Raw genomic sequence first — 25,445 nt, 5'->3', positions numbered from 1 at the left:
GGGACGGGCAGCGTCGGTTGGCGGGTGGTGAGCGGTTGTATTGTTTGTGTTTCTGTTTTTTCCCTTTTCCTTTTTATTATATTATCATTATTGTTATTATTATCATAATATTATTATCTTTATTATTTTATTTTAATAATTAAACTGTTCTTATCTCAACCCACAAGTTTTTTTTGTGCTTTTGCTCTTCCGATTCTCTTCCCCATCCCACAGGGGTGGGGGGAGTGAGCAGGCAGCTGCGTGGTGTTTAGTTGCTGACTGAGGCTGAACCACGACAGCATAGTTCAAGAAAAGCATTGCCTAATGGAAGAAGGTGTTGTCGAAGGCCTGTGCTGGTTCTGTCAAATATGGGTGGGGAAGCAGAGAGTCTCAGGGGAAAGATGATCTAGGCAAATCAATGGCAGCATCCATGTCTCTTTCCCTGAACAGTGTCCTAAACCCTAAACAGGGCGTTCCTTTCAGGTTTTGTTAATAGAACCACTTAAACAATGAAGTTGCACTTAAAGCAACTGATGTAGCATGTTTTCCACAAGAAACAGGCACTCCAGTGGAGAACAGTTGTGACACAGCACATAATAAGCAAGTAGGAAACTGCAATAAAACTGAGACTCCTCCCAAAACTGGTTAGATTCCTGTTTTTAATACTTGGCTTACGTGGTGAGTTTCAATATTTAATTTCACTATTTTGGTGCTTTCTGCCCCCTTTTTAAAATGAATTGTATGTTTTTTACCAAGAGAATAGGATGTAAATAGAGCTTAGAATTGTGAGGAAATCTATTTGATGTTTTAATGCAAAATATGGAGTGAATTGGGAAATAGTGGTGTGGGTTTAGGTTGTAGAAAGCAAGAAAAGCGTTACACAAGAAAACATTTCACTTTTGTCTTGCCTAGTTGTTACAGTAAGGTAAGCTTTAGAGGGAAAGGATTGGAGTTGCACAAGCAATTAGATTACAATAGCATAAAAGGATTTTTCCCTATAATGGAACATTTCTGTAAGAGTAAGAGGAATGTAGAAGACTTGAAAAAGTAGGTCAATTAATCTCATGTTTATGCTGAAGAACTCTAGTGTAGTTTTAAATTGTGTAATGTTGGATGAATGCTGTACGTCATTTAGGTACATAATATAAGATTTAGCACAATGCTTAATTCTAAAGATGTTTAGATAAATATCTTGTAAAAATCAGTGTTTCGTGGCATTTCTTTTATTAACTGTGGTAGTAGGCCCCGTCCCTCCAAAAAACCAGTGGGGTAATGCTACTAGTGTCAGCAATTATACTGAAGTTTTAACTTCAAATTTTTCCATTGAATATTTTCTTTATATCCTTCTGCTCCTGGTCCATGGATAGGATTACTTCAAATTTTTGAAGTATTGTAGTATTAGACTGTAAATATATAATTCAGTGAGAGCAATCCCATGAGCAGTCTGTTGCAACTGGAGTTGATTAACAATGCTGAGCCTCCAGTAACTATAAAGAGGTTCTATTTTAAGTGCTTGATGCATGTTGTTAAGGTTTTACTTTTACAGCTAAAGTAGTCAGCCAGTCAGTGGTGATAGTGGAGGGAGGAAGAGTAGGAGGAGGGTTTTGACCTTGACTGCACTCATTGCACTGGACAGCATATTAGGGAATTGTGTATTCCTTTTCAGTCCCTTTTCAATTGGAAACCATCTCAATGATATGCAATGCTTAAAAGCCATGATGATTTTTGGGCATGTATGTGTGCATGTGCTTGTGTCATACATGCACGCACAAATATGCTCTATTTATGTAACATTAGTATGTTTGTATGCACACACACCTAAAGATATAAATAGTATATCAAAGCCAAGTAGTACTTCTAAAATTGACACTTGGTGTATCATTAAACATGTTATTTACCATGTCAATCCCTTTAATACCTTGTTACTAACACAAGTGTTTGTAAAAATGAAGCTGAGTTCTCAAATAGTTTGATTGAGAACATGCTATGTGTTTCTACAGTTGTGGTTTATTTGTTCCTTTTCAGGTGGTAATAGATACCAAAATAGTTTACAGATCTTCATTATTACCATAACCTCTTGCCCATATACACTGGGTTTCGTTGTTTGCTACAGAAACAGTGTGCTTGAAAACATCCAGTGCTTTGCACTGTGTGCAGAAGAAGATAAACTTGATGAGATCAGATAGGGATTTCTATTTAGAAATAAACCCCTCCTTATGTTTTTATAGTATAAAGTTAAGGGGAAGATATTAATAACATACTCTATAATTTTAAATACCTTGTTGAATTTTCATGGTGTTAATAGCAGCTTAGACTTAGGGATTCTGTTGGACTTATTATTCCTTTGAGTTAGGAATTGTTTTTAAAACTCATTTAAACCCTTAAAAGAAAATAAACAGAAAATTTAGAGCATGACATCAGGACCTTGTGAACAGTCTTCTCTTTCTCAGAAGTGCTGGTTCCAGGCAAGGCCCGTTTGCTGGGTGGCAAGTTGAGCCAATGTCTCATGACAATCAGAATTCTGTGATTCTGTAGCTACTTGGAGTGATGGAAAGAAGAAATCTCCATGTACAGCTGTCCCCTATGTTGTTATTTATCCAAGTGTTGTCATATTTTTTTGTCTTATATTTCATAGATTTTTTTAAAATAGATTTTGTCTGTTTCATAGATTTATTTTCAGAATTGCCTGAAACTCACTGTGGAAGTCAGTAGTAAAAATGAAAGTTTTGGCACAGGAGTAAGAGCTGGGAACACCCTAGAAAGTATATAAAAATGAAAACTCTGCCAATTTGTCTGTATGATGTTGTCTGCAGAAATTAACACTGAACTCTTCCCTGAAGCTGGGAAATCAGAAACATTAATTATATTGGAGTGAAAAAGAGGTGTTCGGCTGTTACTTGTCTTTTAAACAAGTTGCTGTAAAGTCACTTTGTTGTGATTTTTCCCTTTAAGGATGTGTTCTGAGAAAGAGGTATTTTCAAACTGTGTGTTTAAAATCGTTGGTGAATCTGTGAAATTTCCAACTGGGAAATCTTGTTGCCCTACTTATTGTAGCCTCCCTTAGCATAAGACCATTTTTTAATGGAAAATCTGTTTGCAGGTAGAAACCCCTTAGGGAGAGTAAGTCAGTGTCCGTCCCTGATTTGCAGCTCAGTTGCTTGCATTGCAGGACCACCTCAAACACTTCTGACTATCTGCATTTAAGACATTCCTCTGATTCGCAACTAAATAGTCATTAAGTAAAAAATCCTTAGTCTTGTAGAGGGGCTACCTGGTGAGTATCTTCTAGGTAGCCAAAATAGTAACTGTCAAATGTTGATCAGAGCTGAAAAAAGTGGAAGCCCTAGCTGGAATATCATGTCTTCAGGCAGTAAATGATATCTGTAGTTGTAAGTTGATTCCCAGATTGATTTCCCATTTGCTGCTGGCTATAATCAACAGAAGCAGTGACAATGACAGACTATTTTTCCCACCTGCACTTGGAAAACAAGCGCTTCTTTTTGTGCAGTAACTTTTCTTATTGCTTTCTGGTCTTTTTGTGTACCTTGCAAAGAGTGGTTGCTTAAATCTTTTAGGAGGTTGTATGTAGTGCAGAACATTACAACGAAATAGGAATGATGTGTAATGGTCCAAGATGGTGTTGATTCCTTTGTGGTCCTGTTTGATCTATGAATTTCCCCACTGAACTGCATTCTACATCGATGCTGTTGACAATCAACTGAGGTGGAGGAGGAGGTCCATTTTATTCTGACTTAAGAAACTGAGTCTTCTGGAGGGATGGTTTCTGTGGAGAATGTACTCAGTACTCCTCTTCTGCATAGTGCCTTTTAAATGACAGTGGTAACTGGAGTTCAATGCATTTTGTTTTTGTTACGAATTTATACCTATGTCACAAATACTAGCCTATCTGACATCCTGTCTTTTCAGTTGTTTATGTGCAAGTGTGTGTGTTCATATACATATATATACACATGTCTATGCATATAGATGTAGAATGAGTGTGTTCTTGCATATATATAGCATATATCTGGTATATTCTTGCTCTGTGTACGTAACGCATTCTAAGACACGAGAGCTAATAGTTACAAGACACAAGAATCATTCAGTGTCTTAGGTACATCCTGAAATAGGCTTTGCTAAGCAAAATAATGGAATATCTGAATTCAGGCTCTCAACCATTTGAAGTCTGCCAAGTTGACTTCGAGCTTTTCAGTAAGGTTGCTGCCAGAGTCTTGTTCTGAGCCCATTTGATGTAGGAGGAAGTTTGACCTTAGATTAGCATGCAGTTGGCAGTGTGCTAGGCTAAGTATAATCTATTTGACATGTAATGTTTGCACACACTGTTACACCCTGTTAAAAGTTCAGCAGTGTTTTATGATCTCTTCCTTTCTGTCTCTGTTGTAGGAGTAGCAGTTGCTTTGGGGTTTGATCGTGGTCTCTTCAGAGATTTAGGTTTTTCTCAAACTTAAACACGTTCAGAAATTTTTGTAAGGATTACACCAACCTGTAACTTCCTCCCTTCTTTATCCAGTAGTTGTGAGCTTTTTACCTTGGGGGTATGAGTACTTTTAAAGCTGGAGTGAAATGAATGCTGTGTTGCTTGCTTGAAACATTCACTCTAATGTACATTAGCTTTTTCATGTGTCTCAGTCCTATGTTCTCCTGTTTTGTGGCTGTGTCAGAGATGCTGATTTGACAGTGCTAGTGCTCTGTCCTTGCTCAGCTTTTCTGTTTTTCATTAGCATCGGTGATTCTGGTAGTAACTGAGCCTTCTGCCTATTGCTATAGGTCTTGTTGCTTTCCTCATCTACGCTTTTTTTCTCTACAAGTTTTACTCAAAGTTCTTTTGACTAGCCGTTCCCTGTTTCTTTTTTCTGTTGAAAAAGTGTTCATATTTAAAAAAAAAAAACAACAACAAAACCAACCAAACTAAAAAAAGACAGTAATCAAAAAGCACAGAGAAGTCCAATGTCTCTACCAGAAACCTGATTTTTAAAAAAAAAAAACAAAAAACCCTATAACTAGCATTCACCCTTTGAGACAGCATGAAACGGTTAGGTACTGAGACCCTGTTTTTTCTTCCGTTCTTCCTCCTCTTTCAGTTGTTAGCATCAGTAAGTGAAAGGAGCGTGCACTAAGCTCATTCAAGCTTGGTGCAATACCATCTGCAAATTCATTGGTATTCTAGATTGGTAAACTATGGTAACTGAATTCATAGTAATTCTCAAGTACGTGATGGAGGTTGGAAGAGCAGGAAAAGCACTTTTTTTGGTAGCTATTTAAATGTGTTGGAAAGAGATTGCATGATCTGCTGTTTTTTTGATTTCACATGTTATACAAAGGCATTATTTGAGTCGTAGAGTGTGTGTAAACTCTTGCATATACTTGCCCAGCATTTGCCAGGATATGATGAAATTATCACAGTTCTATGTGACCACCTTTCTAGTGAGCGATGTATGTTGGATTAGTGTTGCTGTCTTTGCAGACATGCAAATTTTGTGTTGATTTTTACTACTTCTCTGTAAACCTTCCAATCTCCATGACAAGAAAATTGACAACGAATCATGATTTATTCAGAAATTATGTTAATCTCGTATTGATTGCAAATTGTGATTGGTTGTGAGCAAAAATTGTCTGGATAATAGTACGGTAGATGGGATCAAGACAAGAGTATTCAAGAGGTAGAAACATAACTGAATTAATTATGATTTAGATTCAAATAGCGGTTGGCTTTGTTTTGAACTCTCCAATAAGTATTATTAGGTGGAAAGAAAAGTGTGCTGTAGTGAACTATATAACGCTAATGAAAAAAAAAAGCAACTGTTAAGCTGTTGCACTTGATATGGATTGTTTCATTTCTTCTGTGTACTTGTTTTTTTGAAACCTGATTTAGTCAGATTACTGTGAGGGAGTGAGAAAGTAATAGTTCAAGTTTTGAAAAAACATTCAAAGGTATTCTAATTAGTCTTAAGCAAAGTGTCCAGTGTCTTGGCTTCTAACTCCCATGCATTTTTTCAGCCTGTGGGGTAGTTCCAATGGATATAGCTGTGGATATATGTGGATATACGGATAATGCAACTGCTGAAGAAATGAGTGAATTATTCTGGTGGATGTGCTGGTTTTGGCTGAGAAGGGGTTAATTCTCTTCACTGTAATGGTCGGGTACTTTTACAGCTTCCCGTGCTCTGCTGTGTCGGTGGGAGGCTGGGAGGGGCGGGGCCGTGTCCAGGGCAGCTGACCCCGACTGGCCAATAGGATATTCATTCCATACCATGTGACACCATGACCAGTATATTAAGGGGGGGCAGTTTGTGGCTCCGGGAAGGTGCGGCGTCGGGTCGGCGGGCGGTGAGCGGCTGCGTCGCGGGCGGTTTCTTTCAGCGGTGTGTCCCCCCCACCCCCCCAGGGTTTTGTGCCTCTCGTTGTTCTCCTTTACATTGCGTTTCTGTTGTTGTTTCTTTTAATTTTAATTAAATTAATTAAATCAAATTAAATTAATTGCTGACATCATTGCAAGGCCACTCTCCATAATCTTTGAGAAGTCATGGAGAACGGGGGATGTCCCAGAGGACTGGAGGATGACAGATGTTACCCCTATCTACAAGAAAGGCTTGAGGGAGGATCCAGGTAACTATAGGCCCATCAGCCTTACTTCAATCCCTGGGAAAGTTATGGAACAAATCGTCCTGGGGCCCTCACAAGTCAAATGAAGCACGTGATTGGGAAAAGCCAGCATGGCTTCACTAAAGGCAGATAGTGCTTGACAAACCTGGTGTACTGTGCACAGTTCTGGTCCCCTCTATACAAAAAGGATGTGGACAGGCTGGAAGGGGTCCAGAGAAGGGCCACCAAGATGATCAAAGGACTGGGAAGCCTGCCATATGAGGATAGGCTGGGAGAGCTGGGTTTGTTCAGCCTTGAGAAAAGGAGGCTTAGAAGGGATCTCATCACCATGTACCAGTACTTAAGGGGTAGCTACAAAGAAGATAGAGACTCCCTTTTTGCAACTAGGACTCACGTGGAGAGGACAAGGGGGAATGGACACAAGTTGCTCTTGGGGAGATTACAGTTGGACATGAGAGGGAAATTTTTCACAGTGAGGACAGTCAACCATTGGAATAATCTCCCCAGGGAAGTGGTTGACTCGGCCACATTGGACACCTTTAAGGGTCGTCTGGACAGGGTGCTGGGCCATCTTGTTTAGACTGCGCTCTTCCTAGAAAGGTTGGACTAGATGATCCCTGAGGTCCCTTCCCACCTGTGATTCTGTGAAAATCATCAAGATGGATTTATTTCAGTGATTTTAATAGCTAAGTGGATTTTATTTTATTTAGTAGTTCAGCTTTCATAATGAATGAAGAAGGTTGTTTATAAAGGTCATATGAAACTAGAGCAGACCATTAGTTGCCTTCATGTCCCCTAAGGTATGTAATCAGATGGAGTATGTGTGAAGTAACTGTTCACAGCAGTCTCCTTAAAGAAAATGATTAATAAGTTCCTGGGCAGCATCAGGTGATGTTCAGGAGGCTGGGAGGAAAGCAACAGAAGAATCCTTATATGATTTATCATGACACTTTTATCTGGAACTTAGCAATACTGTTTCTGTACCTGAAGAAAGATGCCTGATTTTTCTTTTGAATGGGCGGATAATATTACTTTACATAACTCATAAGGTATTCTAAATTCTGCCTATGTATGTTACTTTAAAAAAAAAAAAGAAAAAAAAGGAAATGCAGAGTAATATTTAGACCATGGAGGGTGAACCCAAGAGGTCATATCCTAGCTGTGTCATATAATGACTAAATGACTAAATTAACAACTTAGAGAGGTTGATTACCTGCTTGGGGCAGTTGCCAAGAATGGCAGACGTAGTTCAGAATTTGAGCGGTGGCTTTGAATTAATTCAGTGAAATAAAAGCATTGAAGTGAGTGTGCTCAGAGGTTGTAAACCATGATGTAAAAGCTCAAAAATTGTCTGTCAAAACATTGTAGCATTTCAGCAGTTGAAAATAGTCTGAATATACAGAACTGTGCAAGCCTGGATTTAACAGCCCACTTGGTAGTTCAACCTATTACTATTGTTAGCACAATGTAGAATCTGTGGGTGAAATGTTTCAAATACTCAAATCTGCTGCTTTCAAAAATCAGTTTCATATAAGCTTAACTCTTCTGCAGAAAAGAAAGTATTTGTAATCTGCGTTTATTCTTTTTATCTTATAATTTACCTGTGTGCTCTTAAATTACCAGAAATCATAAAATATATTTGAAGCTGTATAAGTATATATCCCACTATATATCCCACTATAAGCAAGTTGCAGCTCCTGTGAAGGACCTAGGTTAACCTTAGAAGTGGTTCTATTCAGTTGAAGAAAACCCATCCCCCCCAACAAAACCCCACCAAACAAAAATATCTTCTGTGTCTCAGATACTCTTTTAATTATACTCCTAGCATCTGTGAACATCTTTATTACCGTCCTCCCAAGGACTCTCTTTAAAACGTCTTGTCTCTACAACAGAAACACTTCATTTGGAGAGGAACCTAGCAAAAGGATGTTGATTCACTTCTGATTTCTACAGAAACTCATGGTACCTGTTTTCAGCTTTCTCCTGCAGTGTTCTTGCAAAGTAAGAACAAAAGCCTGGAAGGTGCCTCTTCAAAGAGTTTAGTCATTAACTGCTGTATTGGAGGCTTCTGCTCCTGAGGCTAATGACTTCTATGTTACAACTAGTTCCAGTCAAGCTCTTTGCCTCTGTTATCTAAAAGCTGTTGCAACTCTGGAACAGTGACATTCCTCCTGTAGTCCCTTGTAATTCATACTTCCTTTTGAAGATATATTCATGCAAGTTAGTTTGCAGATATGCCTTTTGATTTAAGAAGCAAACTGCAGTTGAATTGCTAATAAGCTGACTGTCCTATAAATAACTCTTAATTAGACTCAAATATTTTGGTCTCTTACATAATTCTGCTTGAGGGTACTTCCTTGCTGGGTTCTTAGCAAAATAGATGCTGTTCCTGTACAACTGTAATGTGTGAACTGAGAACAGCATGATTAATACTGATGATTAAAGCATACTCTTCACAGTAGCATTTCAAACTTTTCCCTAGTTTACCTTCATTTTGCTGTTTTTCAAGTAGTTTGCTTTTCAGATTCAGTATTGCATGCTACAGATAAATGCTGTGAATATTTCCTGAGATGCCTGAAGATTTTAACTGTAAACTTGCTTATCAGAATGTGTGGTATGTGTGGTACAGGCATTGTGGTTGAGTAGGGCTTTTCCTGGGGCAGAGGGCGTCATATAAGAGGTCTTGCATTTTAATTGTCTGTGCACATTTATAAGCAGAATAAACAATGTTTTGTGCTGTACTGTGTCAAGTTCCTTGTATTATAACTGATGGATGTAAGGATTATATGGTTTTTTGTTGCTTGTTCAAGCTTCAAGAGTTCTGACTAGCCGCCCCAGACAGCATGTGGTACCTGAGGTCATCAGGCTACTTTTGGAAAACCCAAGGTGGTATCTTTGTACTTATTGCCCGTTCAGAACATCAACTTCTCATCCATTGGTTTACTACCCTTTTCTTCATCTTTGAGCTAATTAGAGGGAAATTTGTGATCCACCCCCTACCTGCCTTCTGGTCACCAGAAGAGTGCATACTGCTTCCTTCTATACTGACAAGACACAACTTCCAGCCCAGTCTCTACAAGTGTGATATTTGCACATCAGTGGTAGTTGTCCCTGAAGCACCTATCTGCACTTTTCTCAGTGGAATGGCAAAGCAGCTGACCAATGATGACATCTTCAGTGTCTTGTCCATCAACGAGTTGATGATGAAGGCCTTGCTATGACATACCAGGCCTATGTTTCAGGCATACAACCCATAGATGATCATTCAGCTCCTAACAAATGTTCTGATAGAGAATCAGCCTAGTGTTCTAGGAAAGCATATTAGTAGCACCCCTTAAGCACCTTTAGGACCATTGCAGTATAAATGAGTTATAAACTGACAGCAGTGGAGCACTAAAGAGAGGGCAATCTTCCTGGGAAAGGAGGAGTGTGTAACCTTTTACATAAGCACATAAGATGCCAACAGTAGCAAAGAACAACTTGTTTAAGTTCCATTATGAGTTTGTAGTAAAATGTGTGTTGTTACCCTCCATGCCTGTGCAATCACCTGCCCACTTGCCTGCGTTGTGGTTCCATCATACTTGATTTTGAAGGATGATGCTTTCATTTGCATTCATAATTTTGGAAATACCAAACATAGCTATTGGTACAACTAGGCTTGTGTTTTTGAGTGCCTATTGCTTAAGGAGGTCTTACCAGGTACCAATTCACTAAACAAGTATTTGGTATGTTGCAGTAGAATTAGATGTTCAACCATCATGAAAAACAGAAAATGTAATATGTCCTGTTTTGCTGGTGCCCTCTGCCAGCAGGTGGGTGGTGGGAGTACTGAAAAGAATAGAGAACTTTTTTCCCACTGGTTTTTCTTACAAAGTTAATCTAGTATAAAAATATGTAGCTTTGCCTATAGTAGCATGTACTCATGCAGGCATTTAGAGTGCGACAGTCTCATGACCTAGATTTGCGTTCGCTCAAGCCTGAATGAACCAGTTAACGAACCAGGGAGACAGATCTCTACTAAATCATAGCAGAGCTTTCCTTTTAACCGTAGCACTGGCGGTGGCAACTTTCCTTTATCTGCGTGGGTGTAGTCCATATTTGACAGTGTCAGTGTTAGCTGTTCCACATTTGCCTAGTTTAGAAATGCAGATATTTTTGGACTGTGTTTTACTTCAAACACTCTGTTGGCAAGGGTGTGAAATAGAAGGCAGAGAAGTGTTCATATCCTCATAGCATTAAGCTGAGATTTTGCATTCTCTGTTTGCTTGGCAGTGTAGTTAAAAAAATACAGATAACATTGGGGCCCCATCAGCTGCCATACACGACAGATATTAGGGTAGGAATAGTACAAATTAAGCCAGTTGGGTATGTGAATAATCAGGGATGTCAGTGTTGAATGATCATGGAGGTTAGTGTTTACTAACTGGGCTCCCCTCTAAATCTCATTTCTCCCATGCATCCAGTAAGCCATTCTTCTGCTGTTTTATTGTACGCTTTTAGCTTGATGATCGTTGATTCCTGTTGGAATAATATAATGCAAACTTCTTTCCTCGTCAATATTCAGAGACATAGCCTTTTAACCTGGGTTACATGTCACTTGAGAGTCCTTGTAAAATGCTTCTCGAGATTACTCTGCTCCCCCTTGCCTTAGTCAATCTCTTCGTACAGCAGCTGGTGAGGTAGTTGTAACGTAAGTGCCACCTTCCTAGTCTAGCAGAGCTGGGCTCTCAGGTACAATTTAAGTTTTTTGGGAATCTTTTGTGGAATTTCTGTAATTGTCATTTTATTATGCTGGTTAAGCTGAGCAAGATGTTGTGGGACAGACATGTACTGTACGTTATCTGAGATGTACATCCATAGTATTGATTTGACCTGTAAACTTCTAAAGTAGCACAGAATTGGATCCCGCACTGATTCAGCAGTCACTTAATGAGCCCGATGAAAATCATATAAGCTTTCTAACTAGGGCGAGTCTGAACTTGATCAGTACGGGTGTCATCCATCTTAATGCTTTTAACTTGGATTCACCAGCAGCAGACAACTCATTATTATGTACTGCTATAGAAGTCTTTTTAGGAGCTGGTTGGGAAAGTAATTTGTTGGAGTAGCAGAGAAGTTTACCAACAACTAAAGGATCCTCAAATTCCTTAGTGGTACCATTTGGTTTCCTGTAGATTCTTCTCATGTTCAGAAAGACTGAGAAGTTTCTTGCTAGAGCAGATGCTTCCAGCTTGGGCTCTAGTACCCGTCCTTGCAGTGCCTGCTGAGGTACCTCTTGAACAAAATCCTGTGAGGTACCTCCCTCACATGGAATAATGGGAATGGAATAAGTTGAACATGCTCACCTTGACTTCTGGAGTCACTGGAAAGAAACTTTCTCCAAGCAAGTTTTGATACGTTAGAACTTCATTTGCTCTAGAAATATTTTCCCCAGGAGAGAAATAATGTAGAGTTTTTCCTGAAATATGCTTGAGAATGACTGGGTAGGCTGCTCCTTAGGGTCCCGAACACTTCCATGAGCTCTTTTTGTGCACAAGCTAAGAAGAAGGTGTGCATACTGTACAAAGAAGGAAGAAATTATGGAGAAAAGGGACTATAGCTACCTGTTCCACCTCTTGTTATTGTTAACAGAAAACACTTTGGCCATGGAGTAGCACAAACAAATTAGTGAAGATACATCAGCAGTGCACATCTAGTACTGTGCTGAAAGTGATTTGGGAAACCTTTGGTGTATCATCGTGAGTTAAAAAAAAATTCTCCAACTTCATCGCTGTTAAAAGCCAACTATTTAGAATATTTTAGTGCTATCCCATACTGCAAGTAACTGTGGCTGACATTTCTAGGAAATCTGTATTTTTTTCATTGTATTTTGGTGCTGTGTTGCTTATCTAATTGGTAGGCAGAGTGAGCCAGCAACTACAGTAAGTGTTGTAAAACATTAGGTCTGGTCATCCAGATTTATTAGCAATGTATTGACGTAATATGGTAGCTAGAATTAGACAACGCATTTTCTGTAAACTACTTTTTAGTAGTTTTCATGCAAACTATTCCAGTAAGTACGAAGGACCTGCATGTTTGTCAGGATGTGCCAATCCTTGACATGCTGCTTTATCCACGTTCAGGAACATTTTTAGGAAGAGAGGGAGTTACTGTTGGTGCTAGTTGGTGCCAGTCATCTATTGGGAGGGGAGATATAGAGCACCTGGGGGGAATCTGGAAGATATACATTTCTTGTCCCACTAGTTTGGTTTCCTGGAGTTCATAGTTGTGGAAGGGGGATTGCAGTACGGGCCTGACTAAAGAGCACCTGTAACCATGCAGCATTTATACATACTTAAAATTGGGTACCCCTTAATCCTATTACAGCACTGGTTTGGCATCATTGAACTGTGGGGTTAATTTTCACCAATTTCGTTAAAGTTCCAGTTGATGTTTTCTGGTTTTATTATTTACTGATTTCACACTATAATATAGTTACTCCAACAGCTGTAGCGTATTGTTATTGCTTTAATTCAAATGCTGGGTAGGTTGGCTTTGCCATGTGTTACAGAATGCTGTGCTTCTGCTGAAAAGAGAACTGGGCCACGAATCACTCTTGAATGTTTGTCTGAAAAGTAGATTTCCTGCTGGCTCTGTAGTTATATTGATGTCCCTCAACAGGAGACAGCCAAGCTATAGGACTAAGTTGGAGATTAAATCCATGCAAAGCTATTTACTTCTTACTGTGGTAGCACAGCGTGTAGAAATTACCGTTAGGACTGACAAAGGAAGAGGTGCAGTATGATATGAGGAAAAGAGTATGTAACTCAGCTCTGGGCATACTGCTAGGTGTTGCATAGTTCTGGTTTGCTCCTCTCGAATGACACCAGGAGGAAAAGCAATTTTAAATTAATTTCCAGTGGAAGATAAGGGCAGGTATGCTTTGACATCGACTTTCTTCCTGTTACTTTGGGGGCATGTCTCAAACAAATAAATATTAAAGATTTTGTTTGATTTGTTATTTTGTGACTTGCTGTCCATAGTTACCTTTGTTTTCTGGCTTATTTTGTATCAAAAAATTGATACAAAAGCATTTTACAAATTTGTTTCAGGGAAAATAGAATGTTCAGATCTATATAGCTACTTCAGCAAAGAAGAAGAGATGAAGAGATGTTTGTTTTTGGAAATATTGGTCCCTAGAATTTCAGAAAATTTATTCTAATGCAGAGATTGTCAAAGAAAAATCTTTAACTGTTCTCTGAGTAAGTATCTGCTTGTAAAGCCACACCTGTAACAGCATCCTAGCTCTAGCTTTTGTGAGAATGTGTCTATGCAGGGAGTTTGTTGGAAGGATACAGTAACTTCAGCTAAGAATTGAAGTAAGGCTGTGCAAATGGAAGTGCAGGTGCCTGCTGCAAGCTTTATCCTGCCCAGTGACCAGAGGCTATGGTGACCCAGCTGGGATAGTGACCATTCTTTACCTTACTCCTGCTCCTCTGCTGGAGAGTACTGCTGCCTTGGATGTTCTGGCAAATCATGTGTATAATCACTCCATAACCCAGTTCTGTCAAAAAGTAAGGGAAAGATTCTTCACAAATGCACAAAGGCCACTGCCCACCCCCTCACCCCCCACCCCCCACCCTGCCAAAAAAAGTGTCAGAATTGGTTGAGAATGGTGATTATGCACACAGAAACATGGACAGCTGTGAGAGGAACTGTTAACTTGTGGAGCTGAAGGGGTGCTGGTTGCTGCCGTGGTTACACCATAACTCAACTGCAGGCAGAATGGCAGATGTTCATCCAGCTTGAAGTTACTTTAAAGAACCTTAATATTGCCTCATTCTTATGTCTTATTTTTTAGCACTTGATAGTATCTTGGGGTTTATACATCTGAAATATTTTTCCTTGTTTGCTTTGTTTTTAAGGTATCTCTGTGAGCACACAGAAGCCTGCGCATTTTGATTCAACCACTGGTTCTAATCTTGTTTTGTTGGGATTTCCCAGAACCTGAGCACTGCGATGGTTCAACTTGAGGCCTTGATGTACACATTCAAGATATCTAAATGCAGGCACCTGGTTCTCTCACTGATGATCTGTGTTTTTTTTAATAAAAGCTCAGAGCTGCTGCTACCTCTCCCAGACCTGTCAGATCCATAATTTATTATTTCAGTCTCCAGCCTTGCAAGCACAGATCAGTCATAGTCTGAATTAGAAATCACCTACTTCATTACTCACAGAGCATTAGACTTAATACCAGGCAAACCATTCCTTCCAAAATCTTCTTAATTTCCAGGAACCCTTTGACTTTTGGTCAGCCATTCCAGAGGCTGAGTGATGTTGGGGAGCAGCAACAGTCCATTATCTGCACAGAGAAGTATTTAAAAGTGATGTGAATCAATGTATAGAACATGGTAAAGGGAACACAGAAGACATTTTCCCCTTTTTTTTCTCAGTGATTTCAGCTTTTTTTCTTGACCAAGTTCTTATTTCTTTTGAGAAAAAAACAGCTGTCCTATTTTGGCTGTTACCCAGGAGATGGAAACTGTCTGTCCTAGTTATTACTGAAAGCCAAGTGGGGATGTTTAAGGCCTGAGGGTAATTTGGAAGAGGCAGGTGTAAACGTTTCTCTGAAGTTTGAGAACACAGTGTTGGAGGAAGCTGATAACTCATAGGCTCTTTTCATAAGCTCTTTTTTGAATGAAGCATCCTTTGAGGTCTCTGAAACCCAAAGCACTGAGTTGAAGGAGCCAGACCACTGATGTATTTAGGTCCTTCCTTCTTTAAAGAGTTGAATTTGACCCTGAAAAAAAGGAGGAGCATTGGAAGGACACAGTAACAGGTTCCCAACTTGTAGAATTGTGTTAAAAATGATGAGGATCAATTTGCCATGTCAGTTTATGTAAGGCAGGGCAAAAAGGTTCTTTGGCAGAGTGGAATACCTAGGTTGAAAAACTGGGTGGGTAGCGGGGGACCACCCAAAATGTAGAAGTAGGAAAAAGAAAAATGGAGCAGCTTCCCTGTGGATGTTGTGGACTCCATTTCAATGGAGCTTTGTCAGAATGGATTAGATGAGCATCTGTCAGGGACAGCCTTGGGAGGAATGATTTTGCAATGCAAGGGACTAGGCTAGGCTGCCTCTTGAGGTTCCTTCCGACACACATGTTTTTTTGTTTCTGTGGTGCACAATGACAAAGTGAAAATATTAACAAGGGGAGAAACTACTTAATGTATTTTAAAATAACTTTTTAAATCTAAATTTTAAGAAATGGGGCCTTTGTTTCTTTTTCAACTTATCGAGAGTGTGACACAATGCTGTACTAGCTAAACTGCTTTCTAACTCTGACCTGCTCTGTTCTGGATCTCACAGGTGAGATCAAATTTTATCTGAATTCTCTGGTTTGCTAAATTTATGCTAACCTATTAAAAGCAACAGTACAAACTGCAAAATCACGATAACTTTACCAGAATATTTCAATTTATTTTTCATTTTTCCAGTTAAAGTTTCATGGTTAGTCTTCACCATTTGTTTTTAATTTGACACTTTTTCTTCATTCCTTGATGTGAGTTAGTGCCCTTTTTTAAAATCCATTTTTGAGTGTTACATATAAAAGGGTTACTAAAAGATTAATTAGATTTTTCTGATTGCAGTGACTGTGTCCATTTTCATGCCATAACCTTGTGACCCTTTGCCTTAAAAGAAAACCTTATTTTCTGAAATGGTAAAAAATTCAGCTATAAATAGGAAGTATAATGTTCCATCACCGTAACTTACACGAGACCCACTACTGTCAGTGCTGGTGCTACAGGATTTCTATGGCATGAAACTTTCAAGACATGTGCTAATTTCTGACTATTCAGTCACTTGCCTAGTATTCTGTACCAAAAAGCAGTCAATCGTATCATTACACACAAAGATCTTTCAGGTGGATCCTATTTTCTACCTTAGAAGAAGTTTAGTTCAGTCTTTCAGAAGGTGTTGCAATGTGCTCATGCAACTGTATTGTATTCACTTTGCTTTAAGGTCACAAAATACAGATTCAGTCATCTGTATTACTCCTTTATATGTTAGCAGAAAAGAGGAGACCTCTTTTAATGCCTCTACTCAATTATTAAAAAGATGATCTATGTGCTTACACCTTTTTCTGAATGACTGGTTTCCTTTAACCAAAGTCATTCATACCAGAAGTTGACTGTAGCTTGTTCATGGGAATGTTGATAGGAAAAGGTCAGTATCTATTTTGCCTCTTAAAAGACAAGATAATCAGATGAACTCTGAAGATGTGATGTGTGTGGCTTGCAATTCTTACCCTCAGGTGCATGGAAAGCTAAGAGGAAAGGAAGGCTTTTTCTAGAACTTACCTGTTCACTGGTGTCACTTTATATCATTTTGTCTTTTTAAGAGGAGTAGGAAATAGTGGGGAGAGAGAGTTTGGAGGCTTGCATTGTAATGGCCCTGCTCTGACGCATTGACCAGACAGAGGAGGAAGCAGGAATTGTGGCTCACCTTACCACACTGTAAGCTGACAGCCAGGTTTCAGAGGTCACCTGCAAATTAGAACTGCCTTCCGAGCTGATTTGTCTCTTTTCCTGCTGTTCCATGTGCCACCTTTATTTTTTTCTTTTTCTTAATTAGTGCACATAAGCACACATGAACATAATTATTCTTTCTGGGACCATCCTGGATGGTGAAAAACTGTTCCAATCTGTGTTTTCCTGGGATATTTTTGTTTTTGTAATGCTCTGAGTTTTGCTTATGTGTAAATGATAAAGTGCTAAACTGAACCCAATTATGGTGAATCTCTGTGCAGAGATTTATTTTTTTGTCTTGTGTTTATTTTGTGCTGCTGCTATACTGAATCACAGAATCACAGAATGGTAGGGGTTGGAAGGGACCTCTGGAGATCACCTTGTCCAACCCCCCTGCTTGAGCAGGTACACCTAAAGCAGGGTGCACAGGACCACGTCCAGACAGGTTTTGAATGTCTCCAGGGAAGGAGACTCCTTCTGAAGTGTAAAGACCTTTTGGATGGGTTTTAGGAACTCGTATTTGGTAGTAGGGAGCAATCTTCATTTATTTATCAGACCTCTGCCTTGAACTATTGGTTCAAAATACAGATTGTTTTGTTAACAGACACCGATAGATTAGGAGAGCATTGAGGTGTGTACATTGATGTTTCTTGTAATTTTTTTCACTCATTCATCCCTTTTCCTTTGTCAGATATATAGTCTTGTATCTAGTATTTTGTATTGGTAGTGAGTGGTCTTGGAAGTACTAAAAAATCTGAAGTAGGATGACTTGCTTTTGAAAGGCAGATGGATGGTCTGCCATAAAAATATGGAGGAGGATGGCATCTTGGAGCCAAAGCTGCTTCTAAGTGTTACTGGTAGAGAAATTATTTGTCTGCTGTCTGTGTCTTTCAGAAGGGATGCATCGGTGCATTGTTGAAATGTAAATGGTCATTCCTCCCTATTCCTTAAAGTGACTTTGCCAAACAGTACTGTACTGAGTATCTGGGCTGTAAAACATGCACAAGCGGGGTTTAAGCATTTGTTTAAATATTGGAATTTGTCTTGCACAAATTATCATCGGTGGCAGTAGTCCATAGAATCTCACATCCTCCTATTTAAAATATGCATATATGAATTTATGCAGAACGGATCTGGGGATTCTAGTAGATTCTGTATTTATGCAGAAGAGACTTCAGTTCTGAAGAGATCTTGGAGATCACTGTGGAAAGTCTAATGATGGAAGAGTGGTTTGGAGTGTTATGACAGCAAGGGAAGACACTTCAGACAAAACCCAGACTATCTATAAAATGAAATAAAACCAAAAGAATCTGTAGCTTCTTGTTTCTGTAGACAAATGCTGTCAAGTTCAGTGAAGTTTCTGAAATAGAACTGAAATGAAAAATAGCTCATTCTTGAAGCTCTGGGTAGCTGCGCAACAGGATAAAAACATTTAGCAGATCTATGTGGAGGCTTGAGAAAAACTACAACATGGTATATTGCACATTTTAAAATTTTCAGAAAGGAGAAGTTTTGTATTAAGAAAATTCTGCTTTCTTTTAAATAGTTGTTCTAAGCTGTTAGTTACCGGCTAATCTAAATGGTCTCATAAAAAGTTGTGGTGAGAGAAAAATAATTTTCTGTCAGTAGTAAATATGTTGGCAATATACCCAATAAGTGTATTGTTTTCCGATGCATCATTTTGACGTACCTCAGACGAAGTATCAAACTCCAAAGTTTTTGGAAAACGAATTTCCAAAGGAAAATACATGTTTTGGATAGTTTCTAGCTTGATGATATTAATGAGACTTTTAATAGAGCTGCATTTGAATACATATAATTCTACTGAACTAACTTAATTTTTTTTAACGGAAAGTTGAATATATTAAAGCATTAAATGGAAAAATATAAGCAATAATGCCATTACTGCTTTTTCAGATACTTTAGTAGGAACTTGCAAGTGACTTGACACCATGGTAGCTCTTTCCTTGAAGATCTGTGTCCGCCAATGCAACGTAGTGAAGACAATGCAGTTTGAACCATCCACTGCAGTGTATGATGCCTGTCGAGTTATTCGTGAACGAGTGCCAGAGGCTCAAACAGGGCAAGGTGAGTTCCTATATCTGTCCTTAATGGGTTAATTGCTGGTGGAAAATAAACCCAGACCCATGGTTTTTTTACAGTGTGTTCTTCCTCCATTTATCTTTCCAGTTGGAGGGTTCAGGTTTTTTTTTTATTTAGATTGTAAGGCTCTGAAGTGAAAGGCACAAAGCGCAGGCAGATTTTAGGTGACAGAAGGTAGCTGCACTCTTTTTCTTTTGTCTGTCCTGACAGAGGTTTTTCCAGAAAGGATATTTTTTGTGGAACTTTGACTTTTTAAATAAATCGCTTGTTTGCCTGAAAGATTATTTTTTTCCCTGCTTGGAGAGCAATTTTTTGTGATATCACCTTTTTAAAGCAATGTTTGTGGCAATGCTTTCTAGGGAAATCTGGGCTGACTTATTTTGTGCCTCAGCAAAAGAAGGAACAACAAGAATTGCAGAAGAATGGCTGGACATCTCCAAAATGTGCAAAGGGAAATGTTTGGAAGTGGTTAATATATAAAAGCATGACCATGCTACGCATACCATATTCAGAATGCTGCTACGTCAAATGTAACTGTCTCTGTACTATTGAGCAAATTAGACGAATGCAGAATGTGAAATATGTCTTCATTTGGACAAAAGCTCTGGTTTAAGTATAGTCAATGTTGTCCAAAAATGCAGATTCTTCAGAATCCTTTGGTGCTGTACTGTATATAATGCCACTGGAATGTAATTCTTAAAGCAGATAGTTTACTGAGTTTTATGCACAGCTCTCAACCTTTAGAGCTGTTTTGAAAAAACCTTGTCTGAACTGCTAGAAAAACTTACCAATAGTGGACATTATTACTTATACTTCAAAATGCTTCTCCTTTGCAGGAGTACTTAGGAGGTGTATTAATACATCTTCAATTTTTCAGATAAAAGCTGTGCATTTTTACCATATTGATCTCTCAAGGCAGTTATTTTGAACAGCTGTTGAATTCAGAGAAGTTGAGCAATAAATATCTCTAAACATCATGAACCTCATAGAAAAGCCTAGTAACTCTCCTCAGGTTATACAGCTGGGCTTTTTCCTTTATACGTGATTGCAGTGAAATTAAGAACTTCAAACAACTTCATGAAGTTGAGTGATGAACAAAAATAAGGTTACTAACATATCCTTTCCCTTTCTTTGTTGCTGTTAAAATGTGCGTTTGCCTGTTAGAGCAGAAGACTCAGAGGTGCAGTACAGACTGATCAAACTACTTCATCCACAACAGAAAATACAATTTTTCTGCATTATGACTGCCAGCCACTCACATTTCACTTCTCCAACAAGCTTGCGTGCTGGCACAAAGGTGGCTGTGATGATAACATGCAAGTTGCACAGCTGCTACTTTTTCATTACTAGGATGCATCCCCCAGAAATGAGTATCAGAACGGTCTGTACTTCCTTGGTAATCCTGTGCTCTGTGCAAGGCACTTTTACATGCTTCTAAAGGTCACAACCTATTTATAGGCACAAATTCTGAAATTTTACATTAACTGATTCTGTACTGAATTAATGTCTTAAATATCTCTGTACATATGGATCACTTGACTTTTCAGTGGAATGATTAATTAATGTCAGCGGGAAAAGTTTTTCTTCTTATTCAGTTGGTTTTGGAAGGGTTCTTCCTTTGAAATTGTGTATCTGTAACTAAGTGTAAGCTCTTGCATATACTGGCATGAGTAACAATGTTTAATGTAAATGATCTTTATGTAAATGCTCTTATATGTAAATTGCTGCTATGTGTGATGTTTAAAGATGCAACTTTGTCCAAAAATTGTAGCTATTTTTACCTGACTTTCTGATCAGAGGGTCCCAACACCTGGATGAAAGTGAGCAAGGTACTGTCCTTGCACCAAGCTGTTTTAACAGGCTGTGTGCACACAGTGGCCAGCTTGTATAAAAAAAACTGTTAGCTTAAACTGTAGAACTGCAATTAGAGCAGGCCTATATGATGAACAGTTAGTGATCACTGTTTGTGATAGTGAAGTGTACTCTAGCAATTCTTCATGAAAATGTTTATCAAGAGAGATGCTTTGGATGGTCCTTAAGTTGACAGTCATGGTCCTTCACTTTGTATATGTGGAGTTTAGTCTTTGAAGCCTAAGCCTGGGTTAGTTCTTCTGTGACAATAAGAGTTTTATAATTTACTTGTGATTCTGAAAGAATCAGTTGGCATGTGTTTAGCCTGCAATAGATGCAAGTTTTTCCTGAGATTGTTATTATGGATGTAATTCTAGAAGCCTTGTATTTTTTTGAATGCTTAAGCCTGAATCATCTACCAAAAAGATTCCAAAGTTTAGCATAAAAACAATATGTGAAAGGTTGAAAACAAACTATATATGTATTTTTTTAAATAGAACTACTGCTTGAAATAGTATACTATGTTTAAGCCCAAACATTTTTTGTTAGTCAATTCCAAAGCCTATGAGCATTTAAAAAAAGGTCACCTTGAAGAGAATTAATTACAAACATAATACAAATTACACAGTAGATGTGACATGTTCTTGCTTAATTAAGCTTTTCTTCAAGTCCTCTATAAAGCCTTATGTACCCTGCTTATCAGCTGCTAAGCTAAATATTTTCTGAAGCACAGAAAAAAATTTCAATCCAAGTTCATTAAGAACGAGTGGTAAGTGTAATGGAAGCTTATCCCTGAAGCTGAATAACCTTGTATAAAATCTGTTGGCTTTATTAGGCTTGATGTTTTTCAATGAGTCTCTGTCTCTTCTGTTCCACAGCCTCTGACTATGGATTGTTCTTGTCAGATGAAGATCCTCGAAAAGGTATATGGCTGGAGGCTGGAAGAACGCTGGATTATTACATGCTGAGAAATGGGGTATGGTGCTAGTCTGTTGCTTCTTTCATCAAGACATTTTTAGAAAACTTGTTTCCCCAGTAGCAAGAAGAATGTTTAGCATTTGGAGCGGTAGGAGGGTCTTGAGTCTGTTCCTGAAATTGGCCCACTTCTCTTCCTTGCTGTGCCTCAGTAGTCAGTTTTTTTCCTTCATCTGGTTGTGACTGTGAGCTACTGTGGCCAAAGGTGTCTTCACAGAATGACTAACAGAAAGATAAAAGGTTTTGTAATAAGCTTTACATTTGAGGTGACCTTGCATTATAGTGTAGGTTTCTTGTATCCTAAAGATGATGAAGTCATACTTGCTCACATTATGGCCAGCTTGCTTACAACTACAATGCATTGCTATCCTTTTTAAATTCTAAACTAGTCTTTTGCAGCACAAAGGTACTTTGGTCTGTCCTGCCCTGTCTAAGGTTTTGGTCTTGCCAGTTAGGACATGTTCTTGAAAAATGACATTGACGGAACTAAAAGTAGTCACTTCTCAAGGTTGTTACACAAATAAGTTTGCCTGTACTATAACAAAGGAAAACTCCAACTTGGGGGTGGGGAGGGAGTCCTGGTTTAGGCATCTAAGTTAGTGGGTTGGCTTGCAGTGGCTTCCAGAAGCATTTAGAAACAGTATTGTTTACTTCCTAGGATATATTGGAGTACAAAAAGAAACAGAGACCTCAGAAAATACGTATGTTGGATGGTTCAGTGAAAACAGTCATGGTGGATGATTCTAAAACAGTTGGTGAATTGCTGGTTACCATTTGCAGCAGGATAGGTAAGATTTTGGGACCCACATACTTAAGAATTTGTTTTTCTGCCATATTTGCATCTTGATTTTTAGGATGTTACCTGTATTATTGGCTAGAAAATGGCACATATGTTAAAAAATGTTTAGGTTTGTTATCAGTTAACCTTTAGCAAACACTGTTTCGAAATCTGTTATCCGGGTTTTATGAAAGCCAGTAGAGACTTAGCTATATGCTTAAACTTCAGTATTTAGCAGTTGAAGACACAAAGTTATCTGAAAGTATAGTTATAATTTTTTTTATTGTATGTTACCTTTTACATGCACTTCCCTGCTATGTGGTAGAGAATTAGAACTAAATTTATACTTAATTTTAATGAGACAAAAGATAAATACTGTTAACATTAAAATATACCTAAACATAGGGCTCTAAGTTGTTACGATTAAGAGCTGATCACAGTACCATATAATTTGTGAAACAACCTATGGAAGCCATCCAGAGCAGCTGGTCAAAAATGTGTCATATTGGTTATAGTCTGTCTTTGTATTTATATAAAACAGACATTTTTGAAAACTAATTAATATTTAATTATAAACATGCATCCAACATGGATTAGTTTCAACCATCTTAAACCCTTGCTTAATTCTTGTTTACAATTAAAGTGGCCTTAATTTGGTTTAGATTAATTTACCTGGAAAGTAAATTCAGCTAAAATTAAATTAATCCATTTCAATTTTGTTTGAGTGTTTCTGTGCTGGATTCTAACATGCTATAACTAATTTACTTGAAAAATTAGTTTAATTTATTTTCACGAATGTGGTCATGTAGGTGAGCATTTAATTTGCTTTCAAGTATAACATAAATATACTTTACCAAACAGTGGAAAAAACCAAGCAGAACAAGGAAATGAGAGCAGCTGAGCACATATGCTAAATGTTGTGAAGTGATTTTTGATTGTTTCATGTAAAATTCATAGGAAGAGTTGAGTTTTTTAAAAAAAACCAAACCAAACCAAAACAAACTATAACATATATGATTCACTTGGTTTCTGTTCCTCAGTCTGCACTGCCACATTTCTTCTACACATCATGGGCAATCTGAAATTACTCAGTTCTCAGGAAGCAATTGTAGGTATCTATGAAAGGAATTTACTGTGCTGTGTCTGCATTCTGGAATTTACTGCTATTTTAAATTCCATCATGTTTTTAACCTGGCAGTTTGTCTTGGTAGATAACAAAGAAAACCCTAGGTATCTTTCTGAAAGTGGCAAATGTAGCATATGATGAAGGAATGATGTATTTCAAGGCTAATGCTGGATATTGCAGAGATGCCTTGAATGTAGAAGTTATTGATTGTTATTGGGATCTCCTTCCCCATACACTGTTTTAGCATTTCAACTAGAATATCTTTACTTGAAATTAGTCATTGGTGTATTAATATATGGGAAAGAATATTTCATCCATCCTAAAACATATTATCTTTTATTGTTACAAACACTGGATTTATTTATAATTCCAGGAATAACAAATTATGAGGAATATTCCTTAATCCAGGAGAGCATTGAAGAGAAAAAAGAGGAGAGTACAGGAACACTTAAGAAAGATAGGACATTGTTGCGTGATGAAAGAAAAATGGAAAAACTGAAGGCGAAGCTTCATACCGATGATGACTGTGAGTAGTATATTCCAGGATAATTCTTTGCTGAGTATCTTTCCACACTATAGTGCAAGAAAACCATACAGGAATGCATTTTTAGCATCTTCAGTGTGTACCTATATTTTGCATTTGTTTATATATAACGTTGTCTAGTATTGACTAATTTTTAAAATTAGTTAAATGGACAAGATGTTGCCTCTAGCTATGAGAGATAGCAGACTTTTTAAAGTGGTTTTTTGTTACTTTTTTTGATAGGAGAGTTATGACTTAAGTGTGAAGGGTCATTTCCATAATGACCATTATCTTCCCTCATTAAAGTTGGATATTTAACTACTGATGCCTACTAAAAGCCATCAAAAGGTAGTTTTGTCTTTGAAGGTATGAATTTTAAGTGTAAATCATAGAACCATAGAGTCACTAAGGTTAGAAAAGACCTCTAGGATCCTCAAGTCCAACCGTCAACCCAAAACTACCATGACTCCTAAACCATGCCCTGAAGTGCCGCATCTACACATCTTTTAAATACCCCCAGGGGTGGTGACTCTACTACCTCTCTGGGTAGCCTGTTCCAATGCCTGACCACTCTTTCAGTGAAGAATTTTTTCCTAGTATCCAATCTAAACCTCTCCTGATGCAGCTTGAAGCCGTTTCCTCTCATTCTATCACTAGTGACCTGGGATAAGAGATCAACACCCACCTCACTACAACCTCCTTTCAGGTAGCTGTAGAGAGCAATAATGTGTCCCCCCAGCCTCCTCTTCTCCAGGCTAAACAACCCCAGCTCCCTCAGCCTCTCCTCATAAGACCTGCTCTCCAGACCCTTCACCAGCTTTGTTGTCCTTTTATGGACATGCTCCAGCAACTCAATGTCCTTCTTGTACTGAGGGACCCAAAACTGCACACAGTGTTCAAGGTGTGACCTCACCAGTGTTGAGTACAGGGGCACAATCACTTCCCTATTCCTGCTGCCCACACTATTCCTGATACAAGCC

At 38.4% G+C, this 25,445-nt stretch overlaps 1 protein-coding gene across 4 annotated transcripts in view; it reads left to right on the top strand.

Moving 5' to 3' along the window:
* The window catches only part of TLN2 (talin 2), a 221,548-nt gene that overhangs the window by 86,372 nt on the left and 109,731 nt on the right, over positions 1 to 25,445 (top strand). For all 4 annotated transcript variants that reach the window (XM_075100095.1, XM_075100097.1, XM_075100094.1 and 1 more), the window contains 4 exons: positions 19,027 to 19,197; positions 21,942 to 22,039; positions 22,697 to 22,826; positions 24,316 to 24,468. In XM_075100095.1, the coding sequence (XP_074956196.1) occupies positions 19,062 to 19,197; positions 21,942 to 22,039; positions 22,697 to 22,826; positions 24,316 to 24,468 (517 nt within the window). In that variant the 5' untranslated portion in view covers positions 19,027 to 19,061. The remainder of the gene's footprint in view (positions 1 to 19,026; positions 19,198 to 21,941; positions 22,040 to 22,696; positions 22,827 to 24,315; positions 24,469 to 25,445) is intronic.

Source organism: Phalacrocorax aristotelis, chromosome 7 (genome assembly GCF_949628215.1).
Source record: "Phalacrocorax aristotelis chromosome 7, bGulAri2.1, whole genome shotgun sequence".
Lineage (NCBI taxonomy): Eukaryota > Metazoa > Chordata > Aves > Suliformes > Phalacrocoracidae > Phalacrocorax > Phalacrocorax aristotelis.
Note: the sequence above shows the minus strand (reverse complement) of the source record. Positions and strands in the feature narration are given on the sequence as shown.